Source organism: Poecilia reticulata, chromosome 11 (genome assembly GCF_904066995.2).
Source record: "Poecilia reticulata chromosome 11, P_reticulata-male-v2, whole genome shotgun sequence".
In the NCBI taxonomy this organism is placed as follows: domain Eukaryota; kingdom Metazoa; phylum Chordata; class Actinopteri; order Cyprinodontiformes; family Poeciliidae; genus Poecilia; species Poecilia reticulata.
The window spans coordinates 11,279,127-11,300,436 of record NC_088840.1 but is presented as its reverse complement, the minus strand read 5'-3'; the positions used below and the strand labels follow the sequence as shown (position 1 = coordinate 11,300,436).

Sequence of the window (21,310 nt, the reverse complement as noted above, 5' to 3'; positions counted from 1 at the left end):
AGAGAGATACATCTCCCCCAGATAGATAGAGCTCTCTATATACAGATATATCTATATCTATCTCAATATAGATCTAAAGATAGATAGATAGATAGATAGATAGATAGATAGATAGATAGATAGATAGATAGATAGATAGATAGATAGATAGATAGTACATATCACAATTTGAAAAAAAACTGTTTTCTACGTAATTACCTAATAAACTGTAACCGAATAAGAATAAAAAAAATATATGTAAATTAATATTTCCTTAAGCTATGTATCTCGGCAAAAAGGTAGATGACAAGTACTTTTTTGTTCTCTGAACTTTTTCACTGCTTCCGTCTAAGTTTTGTACACAAACCAATTCGCGCATGCGCAAATAGCTGAACGTCAACAGTGATGGCGCTGCATGAAGGAGCTCTGCGCGTGAAGATGCTGTTCTGCAGCCGCACTTTGCACAAATTCGCCTCTTTTTCAGGTGCTCGCTCGCTTTCTAAGCACGTGTCCTCTCAGTCTGTATCGCCCAAGGCCCCAGAGGTCGCGGATGACCATTTAATCTACACACAAGAGCACTTTGCGTTGAAGGAGGCCCTCAGGAAGGTACGCAGCATTGCTAATATCCTAATTTTATCACAAGGGCAGGGAGTAAGTCAACACTGACATAAAATTGTGACTACTTTGCATGTGACCATCAAGTATTTTATCAACTCGTTCAACACAAAAGGTGTTAAAAGCTAAAAAAACTAAAGCTAATAACTAGGTGAGAGTTCAAAGTTAGCTTGTTTTGGTTCCGCCATTGCTTGATTGTGTTCATATTTGCAGCCTGACTGTCCTGCACTGCAGAAATACAAGGCACCCACAGCTAAATACTTTCTCATTGGTGTCTGAAGGTAGTTTAAAAACTCTGTGTATATATTTTTGAGTTGAGGAAGGAGCAACACGGAGGCTGCACAGTTCAACAAACACAGCTACAGTCTGACATCCGCTTCTCATGACCCTCGTCTTCGTTTCAGCTGCGTTGCTGACTTATACAACACCTGTCCTCTAACTCCCGCATGTTTAATGCTATATCTTTATATTTCCAGAACATGACATGAAACATGCAGCCAATCGTGAGAGTGGCTGAGGTCTGAATGTGTTGAGGGCATCAAATATGATACTCCAAACTGAATATTTATTTACATTTAGCACATCTGTGTTGTTACTCCTGCTTTTGGCTATTTAGCTTGATATTTTAATTACAATGTAAAAGGCAAGCTAAGTAGTTTGGATGCAGAGGCTTTTTTTTGCATAAAGTAAAGGTTTAAGGCCCAGTCGGATGATGTTTTCGTGTTTTTCGTATCCATCTTTTTCAGATAAGGATGAGAGGTCTTTGATAGAAGATTTCATGTCAAGAATGGATGTCATAAAATAAAATGAATTTCTTTAATCTGGTCATGTCATCAGCAAATTAGGCTTTCTGGCTATAAATTGTATCCACTAATAGGAGCTTAATTTAATAAGCTTATTTTAACAGTTAGTTATAATTTATTTTATTTATAAGAAATAAGCTGTTCCAAACAGACAGTCACACACAGTTCAGTGTAATTTCATTACGCAGATTAAATCAGCCTTTTGTGACTTTTATAATTGTTCAAGATGCGCCTATACTCTCCGACACATTTCTTTTGCTAAATATTTTTCGTAAGAGATAGGTTGACTGCTAGTAATCAACGTGAGTCATTTTAGATTTATTTTACCAGACATAAAATGGAAATGGACTTCAATAATAGCAACAGGAGACCCACGGGGAAGGAAGCAGAAATGTGGCAAAGTCAAGGGAAGTTTTTTGTCTGAATAAAGCTTTATTTGTCAGACAGTAAAGGTTCATTCTTCCTCTTTTTCTTTTATTAAAGAATGCCAGGAGGCTGAAAATAACCTAGCTCTGGGAATATTGGGAAGAATGCAAATGTGAAAAAGGAAATCCAGAACAATACGATGGCATTGCAGGAAAGGGACTTTTGAGTAAGAATGCTTTATTTAAAAAAATTACTATAGTAGTGTGTTTATAAATTACTTATGATTACTGTTGCAGGAAATCCCCAGTTGATGCTGAAGGTTACAGTCACAGAGTGCCAGTAAATCTGACATAAACATTAAACCATGAGCTTCCATAGCCCTGAACATGTCCAGGAACTGGGCAGAGCTGGGAACTTAACAGAGCAGCTGCTGCGATGAAAGATGAACAACAGATTCCCCTGACATTATTAGGAAGCACTTAGTAATGCGTTGCTTTGCTTGGATGCAGCTAAAAATTTCCCGCAGCTTATCAATAAGTTCACCATGCATCACTCTAATTAGGGCAGCAGAGTTTTAAAACTGACCGACACTGTAAAGCAGCCGGCTGCAGGCTAAGTACACAGAGCAAAAAAGATAAATCCTGCTCATTAAGCACTTTGCTTTCAAACGTATTTGATTAAAACATATTTGACAATGTTAATATACGTGGTATAGAAATATATTTCAGATAAAAATGAATGTGTTCAAAAGATGTATACGTTTTTCAAATTACTTCTCAATTATTTTGTCATGAGTATATTCTTGCTAGGCTAATTAGGATATCTTGCACATATCCTCCAAAATCCCTAAATGTCCAGCCGTACTGTAAAAATATTATTTAATGGAAAAATCTTGCCTAATTTCATCATATCCAGAATATTTTTGTCCAGTGAAAAGCATCGGCTTTCCAAACAGAGCATGCTGAAACGCTTCGCAATGCAACGTCTCTGACCCCCATATTACTAACAGACAGCTCACTCGTGTGAAATCTCCCAGCTATGTAGCACGAAATGAGCAAACTAACATTTTTGAGGACATCTAGAATTACTCCCCGATGACCTTTCTGTTTGGATTTCCAGCAGCCAGCTGTCCCTCCCTTTTCCTCCTCAGGAACTGAGAGGGTTACCTGTGTTGTTGTTGTTTTTTTTTACATATATTCCCTAACAATTTGTTCTTTCCTTTTGGCCTAACTGTGATTAGCTGGCTTGGGGTCTGTATGTTTTGGCAGGAATAAAAATGACTGTAGGTACATTTTGCTGTTCTGACCACACTGTTGACTGCTGTCTGGAGGTGTTGATAAGGAAATAAAATTATCTTATTGCTTACAATTTAAGATTCTAGTATGTTAGCTGAGGTAAAGAATTAGTTTGACTTTTATAAGTTCTTTAACAAAAATAAAGTTTTGTGTTTCTCTTGTTTTTGTAAAGCGATTTTGTTTTTAGTCATCTGCTCAAGTTCCAAGTCCCCTGCTTTGCCAGATGAAGCTTTAAAACAGTGCAACCTTTATAATAGTGATGTCACTTTCTGCATTTTTTTGCAGCGGTAAATATTTCCAAACAGTCTAATTTGTATTTATTTTTAGCCATAGAAAGTATAGGAACCTTCTTTCAACTAATTGATCCACAATGTGCCGCGTAAGGCAAATATTTTTCATATTTTTCCTTATGAAATACTCTTGTTATTCTTACATGTCTTTAACATTTAATTGTGGTACAAAAATATATTTTTACAGTTTTGAAACCATAATTTTGGAAAATATTAATATAACATTATACTGGTATTGAGGCCAGTTTCTACATACCAATGTTCTTCATTTTCAAATAATCATTTATTACCCATCCAGATTAGCTTGAACCTTTATTTTTGCTAAAATAAAATGGTAAAAAAATATATATGTGATCACGTCAAATGTTTTTTAACATCTTATTTTAGCATTTTATTTGCTAAAATAAAATACTCTGGCTTGCAATGCTGAAAGGATAGTTGCTCCTTGATGCTTTTAGTTGCTTCTTTATTTTCCTAGAAGTTGCAGCCAAGGCTTTGTGTTTTCAGCAGATTCACTTTTCATGCAGATGGAATTTGACTAGTATAATTTTCAATATAAATTCTTAACTGTGCGTACTGAGCTGAATTATTAAGATTACAATTGCCCCTTTTACAGATAACAATTCTGTGAAAAACACATTAAAATCTTTTTTTTTTCTTTTCTTTTTTTTACTGTAACTGGGTGAATTCAGATCTGCTGAACACCAAGACAATTGTTGGCCTCAGACACAATCGGTACTAAAGTACAGATATTAGCCTTCAACGTTGCCATTTTCAAATGCCGTGACATCCCCACTTTCCCAGCACTTATTTGTGGTTGAAGGCTCCCACAGAACCATTTCTGCAGACCGCTTTTGCTGATATGCAGCACCTTGTCTCTGTTAGTGGTATATGGCAGGCTTGAGAACAGACATATGCCACACAACAAGCTTGGTTAAAAATGACTACGCATGTTTTTCTTGTGGTATTTTTTGTAGAGTGTCAATCGCTTTTACCTAAGTGGATGAAATAAAAAATAATGTATGCAGAAAAATCCTGCAAATTATGTTCAAATAGCACTCTAGTTACTTGGAAAAACTATTCAGACTTGATGCAGCACAGAGTGACACACATGTCCATGATTATCTTTGTGCTGCAGCTCATTGACCAGGAGATTAACCCTTATGTGGATCAGTGGGAAGCAGAAGGGACTTTTCCAGCCCACAAAGTCTTCAAGATTCTGGGAAATGCAGGCTTTCTTGGAGTGAACAAACCAGTTGGTAAGTTGGTAGTAGTCGTAACACTGAGACTTTATAGAGTTCTAAAATAAATACTTGTTTTGATGCTAAAATATGAAAAATGTCTATGAATGTAGGATATTTTTTACATTGAAGTGTCAAAGGAAAACCGCTCTAGATCAAGAAGTTGGTCACAGGAGACGTTTAACAAACACAACTTTTTCCACTGAGTTGTACTGAAGTTGATTTTATTTTAGCGGGACGGTGCATATTAATGGCCCTGCGACAGACTGGCAACCTGTCCAGGATGAACCTCGCCTCTCGCCCGAAACGTTAGCTGGAGATGGGCACCAGCAACCCTCCCGACCCCATTAAGGGACAAGGGTGCAAGAAAATGGATGGATGGATGGATGGATGGATGGATGGATGGATGGATGGATATTAATGGATGTACAATGTTGTTAATGCTAATGCTAATTTCCATCCGTAGTCCGATAATTTTGGAGGTGTGGGCTCGTTGCTATTGAAAGCTACTGCGTGAGACATAATACCATAAGACACAGTGCTCGCGTAAGTTACTATTTGTATTTAAATAGTAAATACAAATAGTATTTGTATTTACAAATACTATTTGTAAATACAAATAGTATAAGTTACTATTTGTATTTAATATTGTAGCATTGCATTTTCATTTGCCAAAAACAAAATTGTCTAAGTTGTTCCCACATGGCAAATAACCCTAACCCCAACCCTTACCCTAACCCTACCCTACCCTAACCCCAACACAACTGCAACTCAATTATTGAAAAAGTGACCAAGTAGTTCGCACTACTCTACGCTGAACTATGCTGTCTGCACCAAAAAGGATGAGCTTACATGACATACTGAAAGTGAAACTGATGTCTAATTTGTCCAACCACTAGGGGGCCACACCCCTGATCCCAATGCACACGGTCCGTTTATGACTGTAACCAATTGAAAGTGTTTCCATTCTTCATGAAGGACTTGATGTTCCACAGAAATCTGCGTAATGTTCTTACATTTAAACTCACAATTCACACTGATTTTATTTACCTGTGTTTTCAAAGTAATGATGACAAATAATTATAATTTCAAAACCGCCAAAATAGTAGCAATTTTTCTTATCATGGAGCATGATAAAACCTATATATAAAAAATTTTCTTGAATGGAAATTGCATAAACAGCCGTTTGAATAATATGGATTTTAATATCATTAAAAGGTCTAAGTACAAGCGTGGAGCACTCAACATTCTTGCTGTTGAAAACAACCATTTTTTACGATGATGTTTAAGAACATATTTTTAGGAAATATGTTCTTTAACATCTTTCTCAGAGGTAGACAGGATGTTGAACATTTATTAATAAAAAAAATAGAATGTTTGATTTGTAAAAAAAAACAAAATCCCATCTATTTCATGTCAAGTATGTAAAATGAATCTTTGGCACAGAATTCAGTCCATTTGTATCCCTGTGAATTTAATTTGGAGAGCTCTATAAACACGAGACCAGATCAATCATCTGTGCCTCAGTCCACATGATAAACGCTCTGTACGGATTCTTGTTTGTGACTCTGTTTCAAAAACTCCCTTGATAAATCCGTAACATGTCGGAAGCCTGGAAAATCCTGGTCAAAGCTCAGATGTTGCTTTGAGCGATAACATCTTGAACCCAAAAGGACAGGTCGGAAAACCCATCAGTCAAAGATTATAATTTACATGCAGGTCCTCGTTTCAGAAGAGTTGGATTCAGTTTTTATCCAAATGTCTCTGTCACGATTCAAAACACCTGCTTCAGCAAGCTCTAAACCATTTCCACTTGTGTATGCAGTGTGGTTATGTCTGAGGTGGAGGAGAGAATGGGATAAGGACGGTAAAAGACCACTGCTTATGACTTAGATGAATCAAAACTCCTGAATGTGTGGCTAACTATAAGCAGACTTTAAATGTCTACAGATGGATTTCAGTGTTTCTTTTTGTTCCTGCCGTAACAGACTGACATCTGCTTATGTTTGGGAGAAGATGGCAGCATAGGTCATGCAGAAAAGAACAAAGTATGTTATGGACAGTGTTGGATAGTGAGTTCTGAAGAGAAGATAGCATGGAGAGTCTGTAGGTCGGAGAGGAGGGAGGACGAAGGAATTAAAATGTGCTGAGCACATGAGCATTAGGCATTAGTTGAGAAGATTAGAAAGGAGGATCTGCCCAGTCATAGACTATAGGAGAGATGTACTATATCACTATCTATAGGGTTAGTATAAAAATTAAGTTCAGAATAATCATTTAAAATATAACATTGAGATTTTAATTGTTTTTAGACAATTTTTAGTCAGTAAAGTTTCATAGTTCATAAGGATGAAGACTGGAATATAGCTGTTAAAAGAAGCCTACAGTTTGAGTAACATGATGTTTATTACTGTTGCTCAGTGCAATGCTGATGAACAATCAAGCATATTTACGGAATGTTAGGTTGAATTAATTGTTTTCTAAAGGTGGATTAATTGAGCGGGAGTAGGGATTTATGAACTGGTGTAATAGAGAAGTGATTCATGGAGTAGGATCACAAAAGTGCGTGACCTTGGCCCAATTCAGAAAGCTTCCCCGGAATGATTTATTAAGCATGTTTTTTTCGATAAATGGCAAATGAACCGGACTTATACAAACTCGTCAAAAGACTTTTACATTAACTCACTCGGACTGATTCAAGATTGCTATCTTGAAAATTAAAATGTGATTATTAATGCTAGGAATAATGTAAAAACATGCAGAAAAAACTTCCTGTTAAAACAAAATTTTTTCCAATGTCATTTTGTCCACAAAAGCCCAGAAAGCTGTTTATTGTTCTGTTAATGTCATGATATATGGAAAAAAAAGCATATATGGCTCTTCCCTAATTTGGTGTCTGCCTTCTCACCAATAGATGTTCCTCATTGGTTGTCAGCTGGATATAAAATATATCCAGGATATATAAAAATATATCCTTTTATATAAAAATAGTACAAAAAACAAATATCGGCCCTAATCTGTCCGTAGACTGCTTTATTAACCTACCTCTGCGTCTTACAGTCGGTCTCATTGGCCACCGTACAAAAACAACCCACAATTTTCTATTGAAACTAGTTCAGTAAGCAGGAAAAAAACAGAGAACAGTACATATTTTCTTGATCAAGAAAAAGAGCTAACATTTAGAGAACTGATGAAAGATGGATTTGAAAAACGTATATAATGGACAAAAGTTATTGCACAAGTACTATTTTGGTGGTGTTTTATGGTTTTGTCCCATAAAATACCAACACCATTGAGAATATAATGCTGGTAACAATTCTTCCTTTAAAAGGTTAATCTGCTTTTGGAACAATGCAATGCTGTGGACCAATCAAATTACCTGCCAAGCTCACATTTCTGTGATTTCTTTAAATGTTTGAGCTGCACAGAGTATTTAATTTGCAAATCATTATGTACAAAGTTGAAATTATAAAGAACTCCTCAGATGAGATAGATATGATATAATCGATTGATATTCCAAGACTTTGGCCAGTTGGATAGATGGATGTTTAGGATCCCAACATCTGATAGAGATCTCACTCACTGACTTGCTAGACCTCCCAGTAGGTGATGGACACTTTAAAAAGATAGAACAATTGGGGTGGGAAATACTTTAGAAATGTGGCTTATTTGCTCAATCATGTTTTCATAGTCTTACCTTTTTTGAACAACTTTAGGGCATCTGTTTATAGTTTTGGGAGCCTTCCGGTGTGTCCCAGTGATGAAGCTCTGTACTTGGCTTTCCACTCAACACTACCGCTCAAAACACACAGGACAGGAAGTTTTTCTTGCGCACCCACGTTGAGGGAGAAGCCAACGATGACCCTTGGCTCTCTGCCTGTTTTCCTCTGCTTTGAGAACGAGGAATCTGCAGATCATAGCATGGAAATGGCCATGTCCTCTATTTGACAGATACACCCTGGCAGCTTCCACATTTTCTCTTTGCGTTTTTTTTTTATGCAAATGTTTAAATGAAGAACCTCTAATTGAGATTTATGTCTTCAGACTGTTTTTTTTTCTTATAATGTTTCTAGAGCAAACCATAGAGGATGCTCCCCGTTAAGCTGTGGCGATGCTTTTCTGAAGTTAAACTCAGGACAACGGCCAGAACAGCAGGGCGCTGACCCTAGACGGTACAACCAAAAGCGCTAGATTCATGTGTTAGATTGGCTTAGTCAAAGTCCAGAGCTGAATCCAATTGTGGCACGACTTCACATTGATGCTCACAGACACTGCGTGTAATCTGAGTTTTGCAAAAATCAAAATGATCTACAAAAATTCCCATCTCTACTTGTGCGACTTGTGGACTCGCATCTAAATGTGTGCAAACATCTTTTATATTTTTATTCAAGGGTAACCAAAAATATATATTTTTAGGTGTCAAAATATGAAAGTTCAATTCGCTATATATACTCGTGTTTCTGATGTCTGATCATTACCAGCTAAAATAAAATAAAACAAAAACATCTATATATTGTCCATATCATCACTACAGTTGACTTCCCTCTACCTTATATGGAGCACCAGCCTATATAAACCTATGGTGAGGAACAGCTGCTTTTCCAGAGAGACATATGTGCTTTGTCTCATATGTCATGTGCAGAGTTGTCGACCCGACTCTGTTTGTTTTGCTTTTGCTCGCTGGCTGAACCAGACAGCCTGCTGTTTTGTTTAAAGCGGGGTACACCTAGTGCCACCTCTGCTCACATCAGCCGCCGCAGGGCTCCCAGTGCTCAGAGACCTATCGCCGCGCAGCTGCAACTGTTTCCTCTTAGTTTTTGGCTACACCCAGCTCTCCCCTGTTTGCTTATCCCCACTTTATCTCCACTTCTTTGTGTCTCCAGTTGTTTGGCTCTTTTGGTTTTATTCTCTCTCCTCAGCAGCCCACAGGTCTGCTCTTTTTCTTTTTCTGATTACCAGTCTGACAGGTAATCAGAGTAGTGAGTTTCCTTTGAATTATGTTTGTTTTTGTCACGCATAAAAACTAAGTGAAACCTTGTTACTTCCAACCACATGAAGGTTATCTGTCCAGAATGAGTAACGGTCAGCTCTCATTTGCTTGACCAGGCACAAAATCATTATTTTCACTTTCTACGGACGGTGAAATTTCTGTGTTCAGCTGGGAACAAAAAACATGTTTGAGTTTTATATCTATTCAGACTGAAAGCTGAAGTGAATTTATTTTTAGAGACTTTTTCCCACTGATGAAATTGACAGTGAAATATTTAAAAAGTCATCCCGTCATCTTCGCTGCAGACAGTCGGCGCTCCTCAAACTTAAAGGCTGCTCGAGAGATAAAACCTGCCCATTATCAAATAGGCTGCTTCATCTCAGTGGTGCATTTATGCAGCTCTCTCATGGAGCCATCAGTGGAAAAGTAGGCCAAACAGAAAAAGTGACGATCCCAATCGTATTGGCAGCTTTGGGGGTTTGCAAACATCAGAGCTTTCTGTTAGGTCAAAGGTAGTTTATTTGTAAAGCACATTTCAGCAACAAAAGCAGTTCAAAAAGTGCTTTCTGTTACAAAAACAGTACAGTAACAAACGATGAAACGGCAGTAAACCTTACATTTGAGCAAATGCCATCATTCAGCAAATATACATCAAATGTACGATTGATCAAAGTCCAAGTTATCATGGCAACTGTACACGGCAGGGGTTTTAGCCGTGATTTGAAGGCACTCTGTGTTTCAGTTGTTTTGCGGTTTTCTGGAAGTTTGTTCCAGATTAGTGGCGCATGGAATTTGGATGCTGGTTCTGGTTCTGCAGAGCAGACCAGAACCAGAAGACCCAAGAGATCTGGAAGGTTGATAAAAGAACAGCGGATCTTTAACGTATTTTGGTGCTAAGCAGTTCAGTGCTAAGCACTCTTGGGTCTTCTGGTTCAGCAAGCTACAGACTACAGAAAGCTGTAGCTTTCTGTAGTCTGTAGCTACAGACCAGAAAGCTACAGACTTTCTGTAGCTCAAAGAAAGTCTGTTCTTTGAGCTACAGTGGAAGGACATTAAAAATGGGGTGATGCTCTCCATCTTATTGGATTTACTGAGAATGTGAGCAGCAGTATTATGGATCAGCTGCAGTTGTCCAATTTATTTATTTATTTATTTATTTTTTTGCTGTAATCTCCACCTTGCGATTGTTAAATCACAGTTCTCTTGACAATTGTTTTATCCCCCTTCAATATTAATAAAGTCTACCTTCTTATCTCTCTTTGAACATGCGTTTATCTTCATGTATTTTGCTTTTTAGTTTTAAATATGGATTTTCAGAACGTTTACTGCACCAGATGAAGATAAATTTATCATGAACTTTGAGGTGAATTTGCTACTTTCTAGTTTAAGGACTGATGTTGCAGTTAGTGTTTAAAATGTAAAACTTTAGGTAACAAGAAAAATAAAGCAGACTACCACCACTTCTTGGCCAGTGCAACATTTCGTAACCATGGAAACTGAACTTTTTGGGCAACGCCTTCTGCTGTTTGGACAGCTTCATCAATATCCTCCAGAAAAATAACTTAGTTTCAGTGTCTGTATGAAATGGCCAATTGCTTGTTTTCTTAGACAACTGACTTTAGGCTGGAATGAGGTACGTTTATTTCACAATAAATGTTGCAACAGGTGATGAAGGGCAAACAAAGGAAAAAGTAAAGAAATGGGTTTTAAATGACAAATTTGGGTTTAAAAAGCAATGCTCAACTCCATTAAGGACCTGAGGTCTTGGTAAATATCTCTCAACTGTCAACACAGAAGAAGTAGACACCAGAGGTTTTGGGGGGTGAGGGGTGAGTTTGGATTTTGCTACAAATATATCTTCTAATGGATCAAATCAGGTTTCGTATACCAAGTAGAAGAGATGGAATGAGAGAAAAAATGACCGTGACCCTCATCTACAGTGTGCTGCTGATCTCCCAGCAGTGCTTTTTACACGTAATTACAGAGAACACAATTAAGGATAACATCCTGTTATTAATCTGAGTGCATGTTACTGCCGTAACGGCTCACTTCACAGTGATTACGTACAGAGAGACCCGAGTGTGTTTTGCTCGTGATGGTTTTATCACAGAAAACACAGAAAAGATTAAAGTCCGGGAATGTGATTTCAGCGTTTGAAGTGTTCGAAAAAGATGATTGGGATATTATCCCAAAGCAGGTAGCTCTTTCTGATTTGTTTTTCTTAATGGTGAGGATCTACACCTGTTTGGTTTTCATAAATAAAGAAAAAAGCAGCAAAAATGTGTATTATGATTAACCAGAAATACTCTGTTTGTTTGTCTTGTGCAGAATATGGAGGCTTGGGACTGGACTTCAGCTATAGTGTTGCCGTAGCAGAGGAGCTCGGCAGCATTCGCTGCGGAGGCATTCCCATGGCCATCGGCGTGCAAAGTGACATGGCTACTCCAGCTCTGGCCAGGTAATCCGTTAATAACATGTTTTACACTCACTGATTGTCAAAATTATTATTTTAAAATGATATGCAATCAGTCAAATGTGTTCCAAAAACTGTTCTTGGTTTTTTAGTCCCAACAAAATGTTTTTTTTTTTTCAATAAATTGTTTTTCAGAAGGTTTATCCAGCTCTGACCTATCTGACCTAACGAGGAAAAAAATTAAGAGCCCATTGAAAACCTCGTAGTTTTTCCACCAAATTTTGATTTCTGAACTCTTCCGGAATTAAAACATTAGCGTTGTTGTTTCTAAATGAATATGAATTTGTTTTCTGTTCGTCATTTGAGGTCTGAAAGCACTGCATCTTTTTTTTTTGTTGTTATTTTGACCATTTTCCATTTTCTGCAAATAAATACAAAATCTTTGCTTGGAATTTCAGACATGTTGTGAGTAGTTCATAGAATAAAAGAACAATGTCCATTTTACTCAAACACATACCTATGAAAAGTAAAATTAGAGAAGCTGATCATTTCAAGCGGTCTCTTAATTTTAAGCGGTCTCTTAATTTTTTCCAGAGCTGTATTTCTTATTTGCATAGAGAGGCATAGACAGCCGATTGCAGTGCAGTGAAATTTTCAATGTAATTTGAACAATGACTCATCCTTCTAAAGTGACAGATGTCCTCTTCTCATTACACACTAACAGCTTTGTCCGAAGTACATTTCGGGGATCGGTGGAGCATCATGGTCAGGGGAATCTCAACCGGGTTGCCCGTGTTATGGATTTTCTTCCATGACAAAAGATCAGATATTTGTGTGCATTTGTTTTGTGGAAATATTCACATCTATGCAAATGGGCAGGTTGCAGGAGATTCCCTGCTGAAATGTTTCCTATTTTACCCATCGCTGACCATAGTGTTGTGTCTGATGTGGCATCTGTCTGCCAGCCAGATAGACTTGTTATGTGAAGCGTCCCTGCTGAGAAGCAGCTGCTGTTGACACAAAACAGAATTCGGGGAAACGTACAATTAGAGTCTCAGGTGCTTAATTAAGACATAGAAGAAACTTATGCCTGAAACGAGGTTTATATAAGAAGAGAGCTGCTCAAACGGGGGGAGCGGTTCCTCAGGAGGCCTCGTTTCTGTCCCCCTGGGAAAGCAGTTGCTTCAAACTGTGTTGGCAGTCTTGTAATTGTGGATGTGTCTCACCACTGTTACACAACACAGTTTGACAGTTTCTTTTTTTTTTACTACTTGTCTGGCCATCATTCAATGTAGAAAATAATCATGCAACTCTTATCAGGTTCTGTAGGTTTCCTACGAGTTTCTGTATGTGTGTTTGTGACTGCACAGGTTTGGTTCGGATGAGCTGAAGAAGGAGTTCCTGCTTCCCTCCATCATGGGGGACAAAGTGGCCTGTCTCGGTGTGAGTGAGGTGGGAGCTGGCTCTGACGTCTCAAGTACGTATTCAAAGGAATGAAAATGATCAAAACGTGTTTTTTGTTGTTGTTTTTTTTTTCCCCCTCCAACACCACTTCGAGTAACGAGTAAAAATAAGCATTTGGCAGCGATTCCTAGTGTAATACTTCAACTAAATCAATGTTATATATATTCTTGAAAAATTAAATAGCTTTAAAGTGCACTACAATTAACAACATGCATATCATAACATATAGTCCAGTGGTTTACAAAGTAAGCTGGAGTCACTAATCAACCTTTAAAATACATCCAATGTATTTTATTTACTTTTTATTCAATGCACAGCTACAGTGTTCAAGTCAAGTCTTGCTCCTGCTGTTGATTTTCAACATGTGAGGCAGTTAGCTTAAATGCTAGGCTCATGTTAGCATGCTTACTCTTTGTTTTGATATGACTCCTTGATGATTCAGCTTGTAACATATCTCATTGCGGTTCCAGCGTCACTATGGGTTGACACAATCTACAGAAAAGTTGTTCTCCTTTTCACCGTTTGACCCGTTCACCCACACACACCTGTCTAGGAAGCACAACATGCAGAGCAAGTCACATGACACACAGGCCGTCAGCTGCAGCTGCCAGTACAGCCCCTCTGTCAGTGCTCCTAAAAATGTATTTGTACTATGAGCAGATATTTAGGATCGAATCGAGATGTTTTTATAATTCTTCGTCTTTAATTACTTCTTTGGTTTAGTTTGTGCTCTCTGTCTTCACCTCTTCTTAGACTAAGCAAAATTCCCAAATTTTGATTTCTTTGACCCTTTATCCACACTCAGCTGCTCTTTTAATGCAGGTATTAAGACCAAGGCAGTGAGAAAAGGAGATGAATATGTGATCAATGGAGGAAAGATGTGGACAACCAGTGGTACCCAGGCTGACTGGATGTGTCTCCTCGCCAACACGAGTGATGGACCCCCACACAAGAACAAATCTCTCATCTGTTTACCCATGAACCTGCCAGGTAGAGTCTTAAGATGTCATATTCATATTAGAAATTGTGCAACACTAAACACCTCGAAGAGGTGATTAATGTAGTTTGACGATGATGTACGTTATGAATCAAGCCTCAGGCTTTAAATTTGGTTCATTTTTTCTCCGCTGTTGTTTTCTTAACTGGCAATAATTAATTTCATAATATTTGTTTTGAGCACATATGAATTTCCTGTACTTATTGTGTTTTTCCCCCCCGAAAGGAGTACACGTTGCCCGGAAGATTAATAAAATCGGCATGTGGTCGTCGGACACAGCCGAAGTTTTCTTCGATGACGTCCGCGTGCCCTGCAAGAACGTCATCGGCCAGGAAGGCATGGGCTTCACTTATCAGATGCTTCAGTTCCAGGAAGAAAGGCTCTGGGCCGTGGCCAACAGTGAGTGAAGCGCTCTTTCCCGAGTAAAAAGCCAATCAAAACATTTAATCTTCCCCTAGATTTGTTTCTCGTCTTTTTTCCCCTTCATTCCATCGTCTTCCTTGGTATTTTTCTTTGGTTTTACTTTAAAAAAGAAAAAGAAAAAGGGAGTTCGGGTCACGCAGTTTAAGCTCCTAATCATTTGTAAAGTAGTTGTTTGATTTCATGAAAGAAGTCTGACTCAGTGTTTTATTGGCAGGACTTTTAAGAAGCTTTTTCGAAATGAAGCAAACCAGAATGCCTTTTGTGAAATGGATGGTTGCACATGCGTCTGTCTGACAACTTGCTCAACTCGCAGTGCTGCAAATCAGCGGATCAGCAGAAGAGTTTCAATTTCCCTATTATCGGCGTGAATGTGAACGTCTTTATATATCTGGGTTGTCATATTTTGTTTCAACCGTTTTCCTGTTAGGGCACACTTAAAACAAAATACACAATCTAAAACTTGAATCATGTGCCGAAGTTGAATTTAAATTTTTTATTTTTTTATAACCTACAAAATGTCTTTACAGTCTCCATTTTCTACAAAAACTCACTAATATTTAAGCCTGTCGCAATAAACACAATCAATTCTTCACAGGATAAATAAAAAGAACTTGGATCATTTTCATTCATATGATTTTTTTTTTTCAATGGCGATTTTGTTTTTAGACTTCATAATCCATTTTATTTATGGTCTCAGGTGTATATGTTTTCCCCCTTTTTTGGATAGTTAGAATATCTTCCAGTTGTAGTGTGAAATTTTTTTAGGAAAAATGTAAGCTTATTGATTGCATTATTGTGCCATTATCAATATATTATTTGCAAATGGTATCAAGGCAACATTATCTTGTTTCTCTGCGAGTTGCTACGGTACGTTTAACCAGAAAATAGTGGAAATGTGTGCAAAATAAAGCTCGTGCGCCAAGTGCTTGCTTTAGAAGTCCTTGAAGTTGCTAGTTGCATAATCATTTCACTGTGGGAAAAGGGAGAGTTTAATAAGTAATTAAAAGCCTGAAATGAATACGACACTCAACGACGAGGAAACCGAAAACAATCCGACATCGCCTTTCTTTTTTTTTTTTCTCCAATTTTCTCCAGTTGTCACCACGATGGACAGCATTATTCAGGAAACCATCAACTACACGCGGCAGAGGAAGGTCTTCCAGCAGCCCGTCCTCTATCACCAGGCAGTTCACTTCAGGCTGGCCGAGCTTCAGACGGAAGTCGAGTTGCTCCGCTCCCTCCTGTACCGCGCTACAGGTACAGTCACTTTGTGAAGCTGGGGGGAAAAAAAAAAAAAAAAGAAAAGGTCATTGTTCGCTCGAGGGTGTGAGTTGCATCCCAACACCTCTTTTCTCTCTTAAGCCTGGTTCAGGCAGTAAAGAAAAGAAAATGCTGACATTTTCTGCAGTAAAACTGAATCCGGGAAGAAAAACAACAGCCAGTCACCATGTCCTCGTCTCTCTTTCTCTTTCCTTCTTTTTCGTATACGGTCAGTGCTAATCAGTCCAAACGTGAAGAACGTGACAGGTGGCAGGTTTAGATGCGGAAGAGGAGGTCTGACGCACGGAAGCATCTTATGCAGAGGTGTTTCATCAAGGAGGTGTGGTTGCGTCTCCAGCTGATTTAAAAGCAGTCACTAACATTGCACGCTCATCGACCGCATCATCGAAGATGACGCAGGTGTTGCCACAGGTTCGTCACAGGTTGATGTTGGTTTGAAATGACGGCGCACCAATAATTCATTACTTTTAATTCATCAAACTGCTCTTATTTCGATATCTTACCTACTCTGAAGAAAATCAATGTTTTATTAGAAGAACACAAAATCAATTTTCATCTCTTTATCTTTTGTTTAAAAGAAAAAAAGAAGAGTAAATCTAGTACGTGAACTGCTGTCAGACATGGAATCAGAAATGTTTTATTTTATTGAGAAAAAGAGCTGTTAGCTTGGTTTTGCTTTTTATTCCATCAAAGAATGAATCGGCCATTTCTCCATATTTACACCCAGTTTTCTCAGAATCAGAACACACCGGCGGTACGGCGCTCTTTCCTCTGGATTCTTGCAGTGTTTTTGTGAACATGTGGCACCTGTCACATGTTCACCTCTGTGTCTCAGACGCCTGTCAGGCAGGAGTCCAGGACTAAGCTACTGTCTTTGTTTACCACTGAATGTATCACAATGGTACCAGTTAACAATCTGCTCTCTGTGAGTCAAAGCCTCTGCACCTGTTTGGCACAAGTTGCATAATTATACATCCAAACAACCAAATAGTGAAAGAGAAAAGAACGCAGCTCACTCACAGGCTTTTCCAGGCTTCCTATGATAAAGGCGTCAGTCTGTCGCTCAGGAAAAAAAAAAAAGCTTGAAGGAGGGGAAAAAAATAAAAAATCACTGTTGACTCTGAATCTGAAGCATGTTTGTTTAAATATCTCCTCCAATTTTTTACTCTTCCACACATTTGTCTTTGATTTCAAAACTTTAAAAAGAATATATATCTTTTTCAGCAATGTACATCAAAGGTAACGACGTGACCAAGCTGGCTTCTATGGCCAAGTTAAAGGGCGGCCGCCTTGCGAGAGAACTGAGCGACGGCTGTCTGCAGTACTGGGGCGGAATGGGCTTCACCAGCGATGTGCCAGTCAGCAGATTTTACAGGTTAGCAACACATCTGTGCTCATTTCTCCTTCAGGTTTCTGTTTACTTTACCTGTTTAGATACGTCTTAATAAGCTGAGCAGATGGAACCCCGAACGAGACATCTGCAAGTTCTTCTCCGGCGAAGCGATGAGTATTAATTTAATCCGCTGTGTGCGCGTTCACTGCTAGAGAGTTTTAACGATGCTTGCCATCGCCACGTACTTCTTAAGACTTAATGATTTGGAATGATTAGATATTTTATAGCAGCCTAACATTCAGGGATGCAAAAAACTGGCATTCCTAGCAACTTAAATAATTGCCAAAAAAAAAATTATTGTTTTATGCTTATTTAGATCTTATTTTGTGCAGGGATTCCAGGTTGATGTCGATTGGTGCAGGAGCCGACGAGGTCATGCTGGGAATCATTTGCAAATACATGGACACGCTGCCCAGGAAGTGATGTCATCGACGGTTTCTCTCGGACCGACTTCGCGCCCGTCCTGAACATGTTGCTAAATCATTCAACACTGAAGTGCAATTGTGACATATTTATGTTTTCAGCAGTGGAGACTTACGTTTGTCTGCTCGTTCTCGTCAGACTATTAAGCTCTCAAGTTTCCCTTTGTAATTTTAACTAATTGTAAAGTTTTGCCTTATTTTTGTAGAAAATAAGCTAATTAATATGTATAAAACTTGCATTGTTGACACATTGATGAATTCATGCAGATCGCCACGACGACCATTGTGTGATAAAGGAACACACGGAAATGTTCAGAACATAAAATGTGTTTATTTACAGTAACATTTTTACATGTAATCTGAAGCAAAGATGTTGCTCTCATAAACCTCCTGATTCTTTAACATAAACTCTTTCAAAATGGCGTCTTCAGGGTGCTCTTCTCCACAACCAGAAATTATTTTTAACATGTGCCGTTTGCTGTGACATTATTTTTCCTCTAATTGCATTTCAGTTCATAACAGTGTTATTACCTGATGAATACTAATGTCTCACTGTAGAGTAGGCAGTTCTGAGTCACGAATACTAGCATGGCTTTAGGGGTACAAAATATTTCAGCTCATTTATCAGCAAGTCTTTTTCACATAAACGAACCGGTTTGTACTTTTTCCCAGTTAGAATCAACTGAGCGTCCTTTCGCGGCTCAGACACCGAGCACATACCATCGAATCGTGTGTATTTTTACTCCTGGCCTCTCTGCATTCTCACGATTGGGTCGGTCTAGTTTAGAAACGCATCAGACGGGAACTAGAAGATGTGGAACCAAAGGTCCAAGTCCAAGCGGAGGCTCTTATCACCTCAACTTGATAAACCAGTAGAGAATAAAGAAGACAAAGAAGCAGAAGAGCAGCATGTAGCACAGCAGTTTGGTCTGGCTGCCTCTGGACAGCTGCTTGACTCGACCGATGGTGGCGCCAAGCAACCCGCCCGTCGAGTCGAAGTCCGAGTCCTGCGGAGGGGAGCGAGGGGATTAAAAGTTGGTATCAAACGAAAGCGCAGCAGAAACACACTTACTGCAATTTTTACTTTACTGGGATATAAAATTTTAATACACAAAACACCATAAAAATCAATGCAGTAACAGAGAGGCGGTGAATAAAACGGTTACAATCAAACTGGCATATGACGTATGGATCAACCTTTTAAGATCTTTGAAACATCATTCTACCTTTGACAAAACCTTAGTTTAAATCCATTTGTCAGAATTAAAAGTCAGACTCGAGTCCTGATTTTTAGTATGATTGTCTTTTTCTTAACAGAGATTCAATGTGAGGTTTGTTGAAATTACCACTGGGTCCAAATATGATTACATACATTTTTCCTCACTGAAACTGGGAACATTTAAAGGCCTCAAGTCTTAATGGTTACATAAGTGAAACTGTTTTCAAAGTGAATGATTACACTTCACTGTAAATACATCTGGGAAGTATGAACTGCTGACAAGTATTGCACTGTAAAATAACAACATTGGACTTAATGATATTGTTAGGGCAATGTACTCAAAATACACCGTGCATGTCACGTTGCACTGCTTGAGATTAAAATACAGTGAATAACACCAAAAGCAGCTGTGAGCCGTAAAGTCAACAGAATTAAAGTCCTAAAGCAAATTATCATTCAAAGGTTTTAAAAGTCTCTGTACTATGATGTTAAAGCCAAACTGGCTCCTTTTGGGAATCTACTGTTAATTTAATTAATTCGAGTTGCACACGTCCCACTGCTTCCAATACATTTGCAAGAAATGGATGTTTTGAAATAGAGCTGTTATTTCAATAGGAAGGATGGATCAAGGTTTTGTTTGGCTTAAGCAATAGTTGCAACAAAAAAAAAGAGACTGGCCAACTTCCAGATGCCAGTCTGAAGCTAAACCAAGCTTACAGCGCTCTAAAATTAAAATACAGGAAGAGAAGGAGTTTATTTTTTTACCATTTAACTTGGAAACGGGAGAAAATACTTGATGTTGGCTTTTTTATGTAGAGGAAGCGTAAACAAAATGACCAAGCGAAACTCACCATGTCGTCCAACATTTTATTCTGGTACTTCACTTCGGTTCCGATTTCAATTGACAGCTGTTAAGACAGTAATGTTGGCAACATGTGAACAATTAAATAGTAATTCTAATAATCATTTAAGGTTCTGATTTGTGTCCATACATACTTACACTCTTCAGGGCGCTGACTTTGTTCCTCAGTCCCTCCTGAAGATGGTCATTCTCCTCTTCATGCACACTGTAGCCGCTGGCTACATAATGTCCAGAGCTTCCTTCACCTGCAAGAAAAGAAAAATACCATCAATAAGGTTTATCATTAGCCTTCTGCTGCCGTCAGGTGAAAAACAAAAACCTAAAACAAGAGTTCACGACAGTAGGATTCTCTCGGATGGTAAACACGTTAGCTAATTAGCAAACAAGCTAAACGTGAATTCATAAACCGTCAGGTATAATTGTTTTATTTCTTACCCAGTCCGGCGCGCCTCATCTCGACCCACTGAAATGAATAATTCCCGATATGAATTTGACGTCTGGATGAAAATTACGGAGGATAAATAAGGTTGGAAGCGAAACTAAACCGTAGCCTGATAGTTGTGACGCCGACTTCCCACCGTGGTAAACGCCACGACATCATACGGTGGCCGACGAGGGCGATTTTTCCAAAGAAAAGGGGGCTGTGGTTACTACGCCTACGCAATAATAATAATAATAATAATAATAATAATAATAATAATAATAATAATAATCATAATAATAATAATAATAATAATAATAATAGTAATAATAATAATAATAATAATAATAATAATAATAATAATAATAACAGCCTACTGTCCTGTTTACCAAAAACGTCTAATTCACAAATTCTCCTCTTAATCTTTGTGTTTGTGTGTGAACAGTTAAGAGATTAAGAAACATAAAAAAATAACTAAGCTTAAATATGTTTGTGTTATTCTGCTCCAAAAACCATAATATCCATTTCAAATTTCATACAAATCAGAGTAGTTGTCTGAATGAAAATGTGTCAATACCACAAACAAAGATAAACTACCGTCTTAAAACAAAAAGTCATCATCATCCATCTTTATTGACTTCCCTTCATATTCTGAACTCCCAACATTTTTAAAATAGGAATTAAGAGTTAATCATCTTACTCGGCAACAGTGAGCGATGCATTGTGCTCTCCAATTCGTGTGATACTTGCCAATAACATTTTCCGTTCGCAGACATTTTATTTTATTTTTATTCCATTTGTGCCATGACATGCACAGAGTCTGAACATTTTGATTT

At 38.1% G+C, this 21,310-nt stretch overlaps 2 protein-coding genes across 2 annotated transcripts; one reads left to right on the top strand and one right to left on the bottom strand.

Annotated features, from left to right (window-relative positions):
* The first annotated feature begins 343 nt into the window (after nt 1–343).
* LOC103472241 (putative acyl-CoA dehydrogenase 6) lies at nt 344–18,394 on the top strand. The gene is made up of 9 exons (XM_008421731.3): nt 344–585; nt 4,487–4,607; nt 11,908–12,037; nt 13,363–13,469; nt 14,279–14,446; nt 14,679–14,852; nt 15,972–16,133; nt 17,382–17,532; nt 17,883–18,394. Exons 1-9 carry the CDS (start codon nt 385–387, stop codon nt 17,971–17,973), a joined length of 1,305 nt encoding a protein of 434 aa, XP_008419953.1. The 5' UTR covers nt 344–384; the 3' UTR covers nt 17,974–18,394.
* Nucleotides 18,284–20,668, bottom strand: bet1 (Bet1 golgi vesicular membrane trafficking protein). The gene is made up of 4 exons (XM_008421732.2): nt 20,489–20,668; nt 20,192–20,298; nt 20,043–20,099; nt 18,284–18,979 (listed from the first exon to the last, which is right to left on the bottom strand). Exons 1-4 carry the CDS (start codon nt 20,505–20,507, stop codon nt 18,824–18,826), a joined length of 339 nt encoding a protein of 112 aa, XP_008419954.1. The 5' UTR covers nt 20,508–20,668; the 3' UTR covers nt 18,284–18,823.
* Between the last annotated feature and the right edge of the window lie 642 nt (nt 20,669–21,310).

Coding starts and splice junctions, on each gene's coding strand:
- LOC103472241 (XM_008421731.3), top strand. CDS start 385: ATGGCGCTGCATGAAGGAGCTCTGCGCGTGAAGATGCTGTTCTGCAGC. Junction 16,134..17,381: donor CCTCCTGTACCGCGCTACAG/GTACAGTCACTT, acceptor TATCTTTTTCAG/CAATGTACATCAAAGGTAAC. Junction 17,533..17,882: donor CCAGTCAGCAGATTTTACAG/GTTAGCAACACA, acceptor TATTTTGTGCAG/GGATTCCAGGTTGATGTCGA.
- bet1 (XM_008421732.2), bottom strand. Junction 20,100..20,191: donor AAGTCAGCGCCCTGAAGAGT/GTAAGTATGTAT, acceptor CTGTCTTAACAG/CTGTCAATTGAAATCGGAAC. Junction 18,980..20,042: donor ATAAAATGTTGGACGACATG/GTGAGTTTCGCT, acceptor TCCCCTCCGCAG/GACTCGGACTTCGACTCGAC.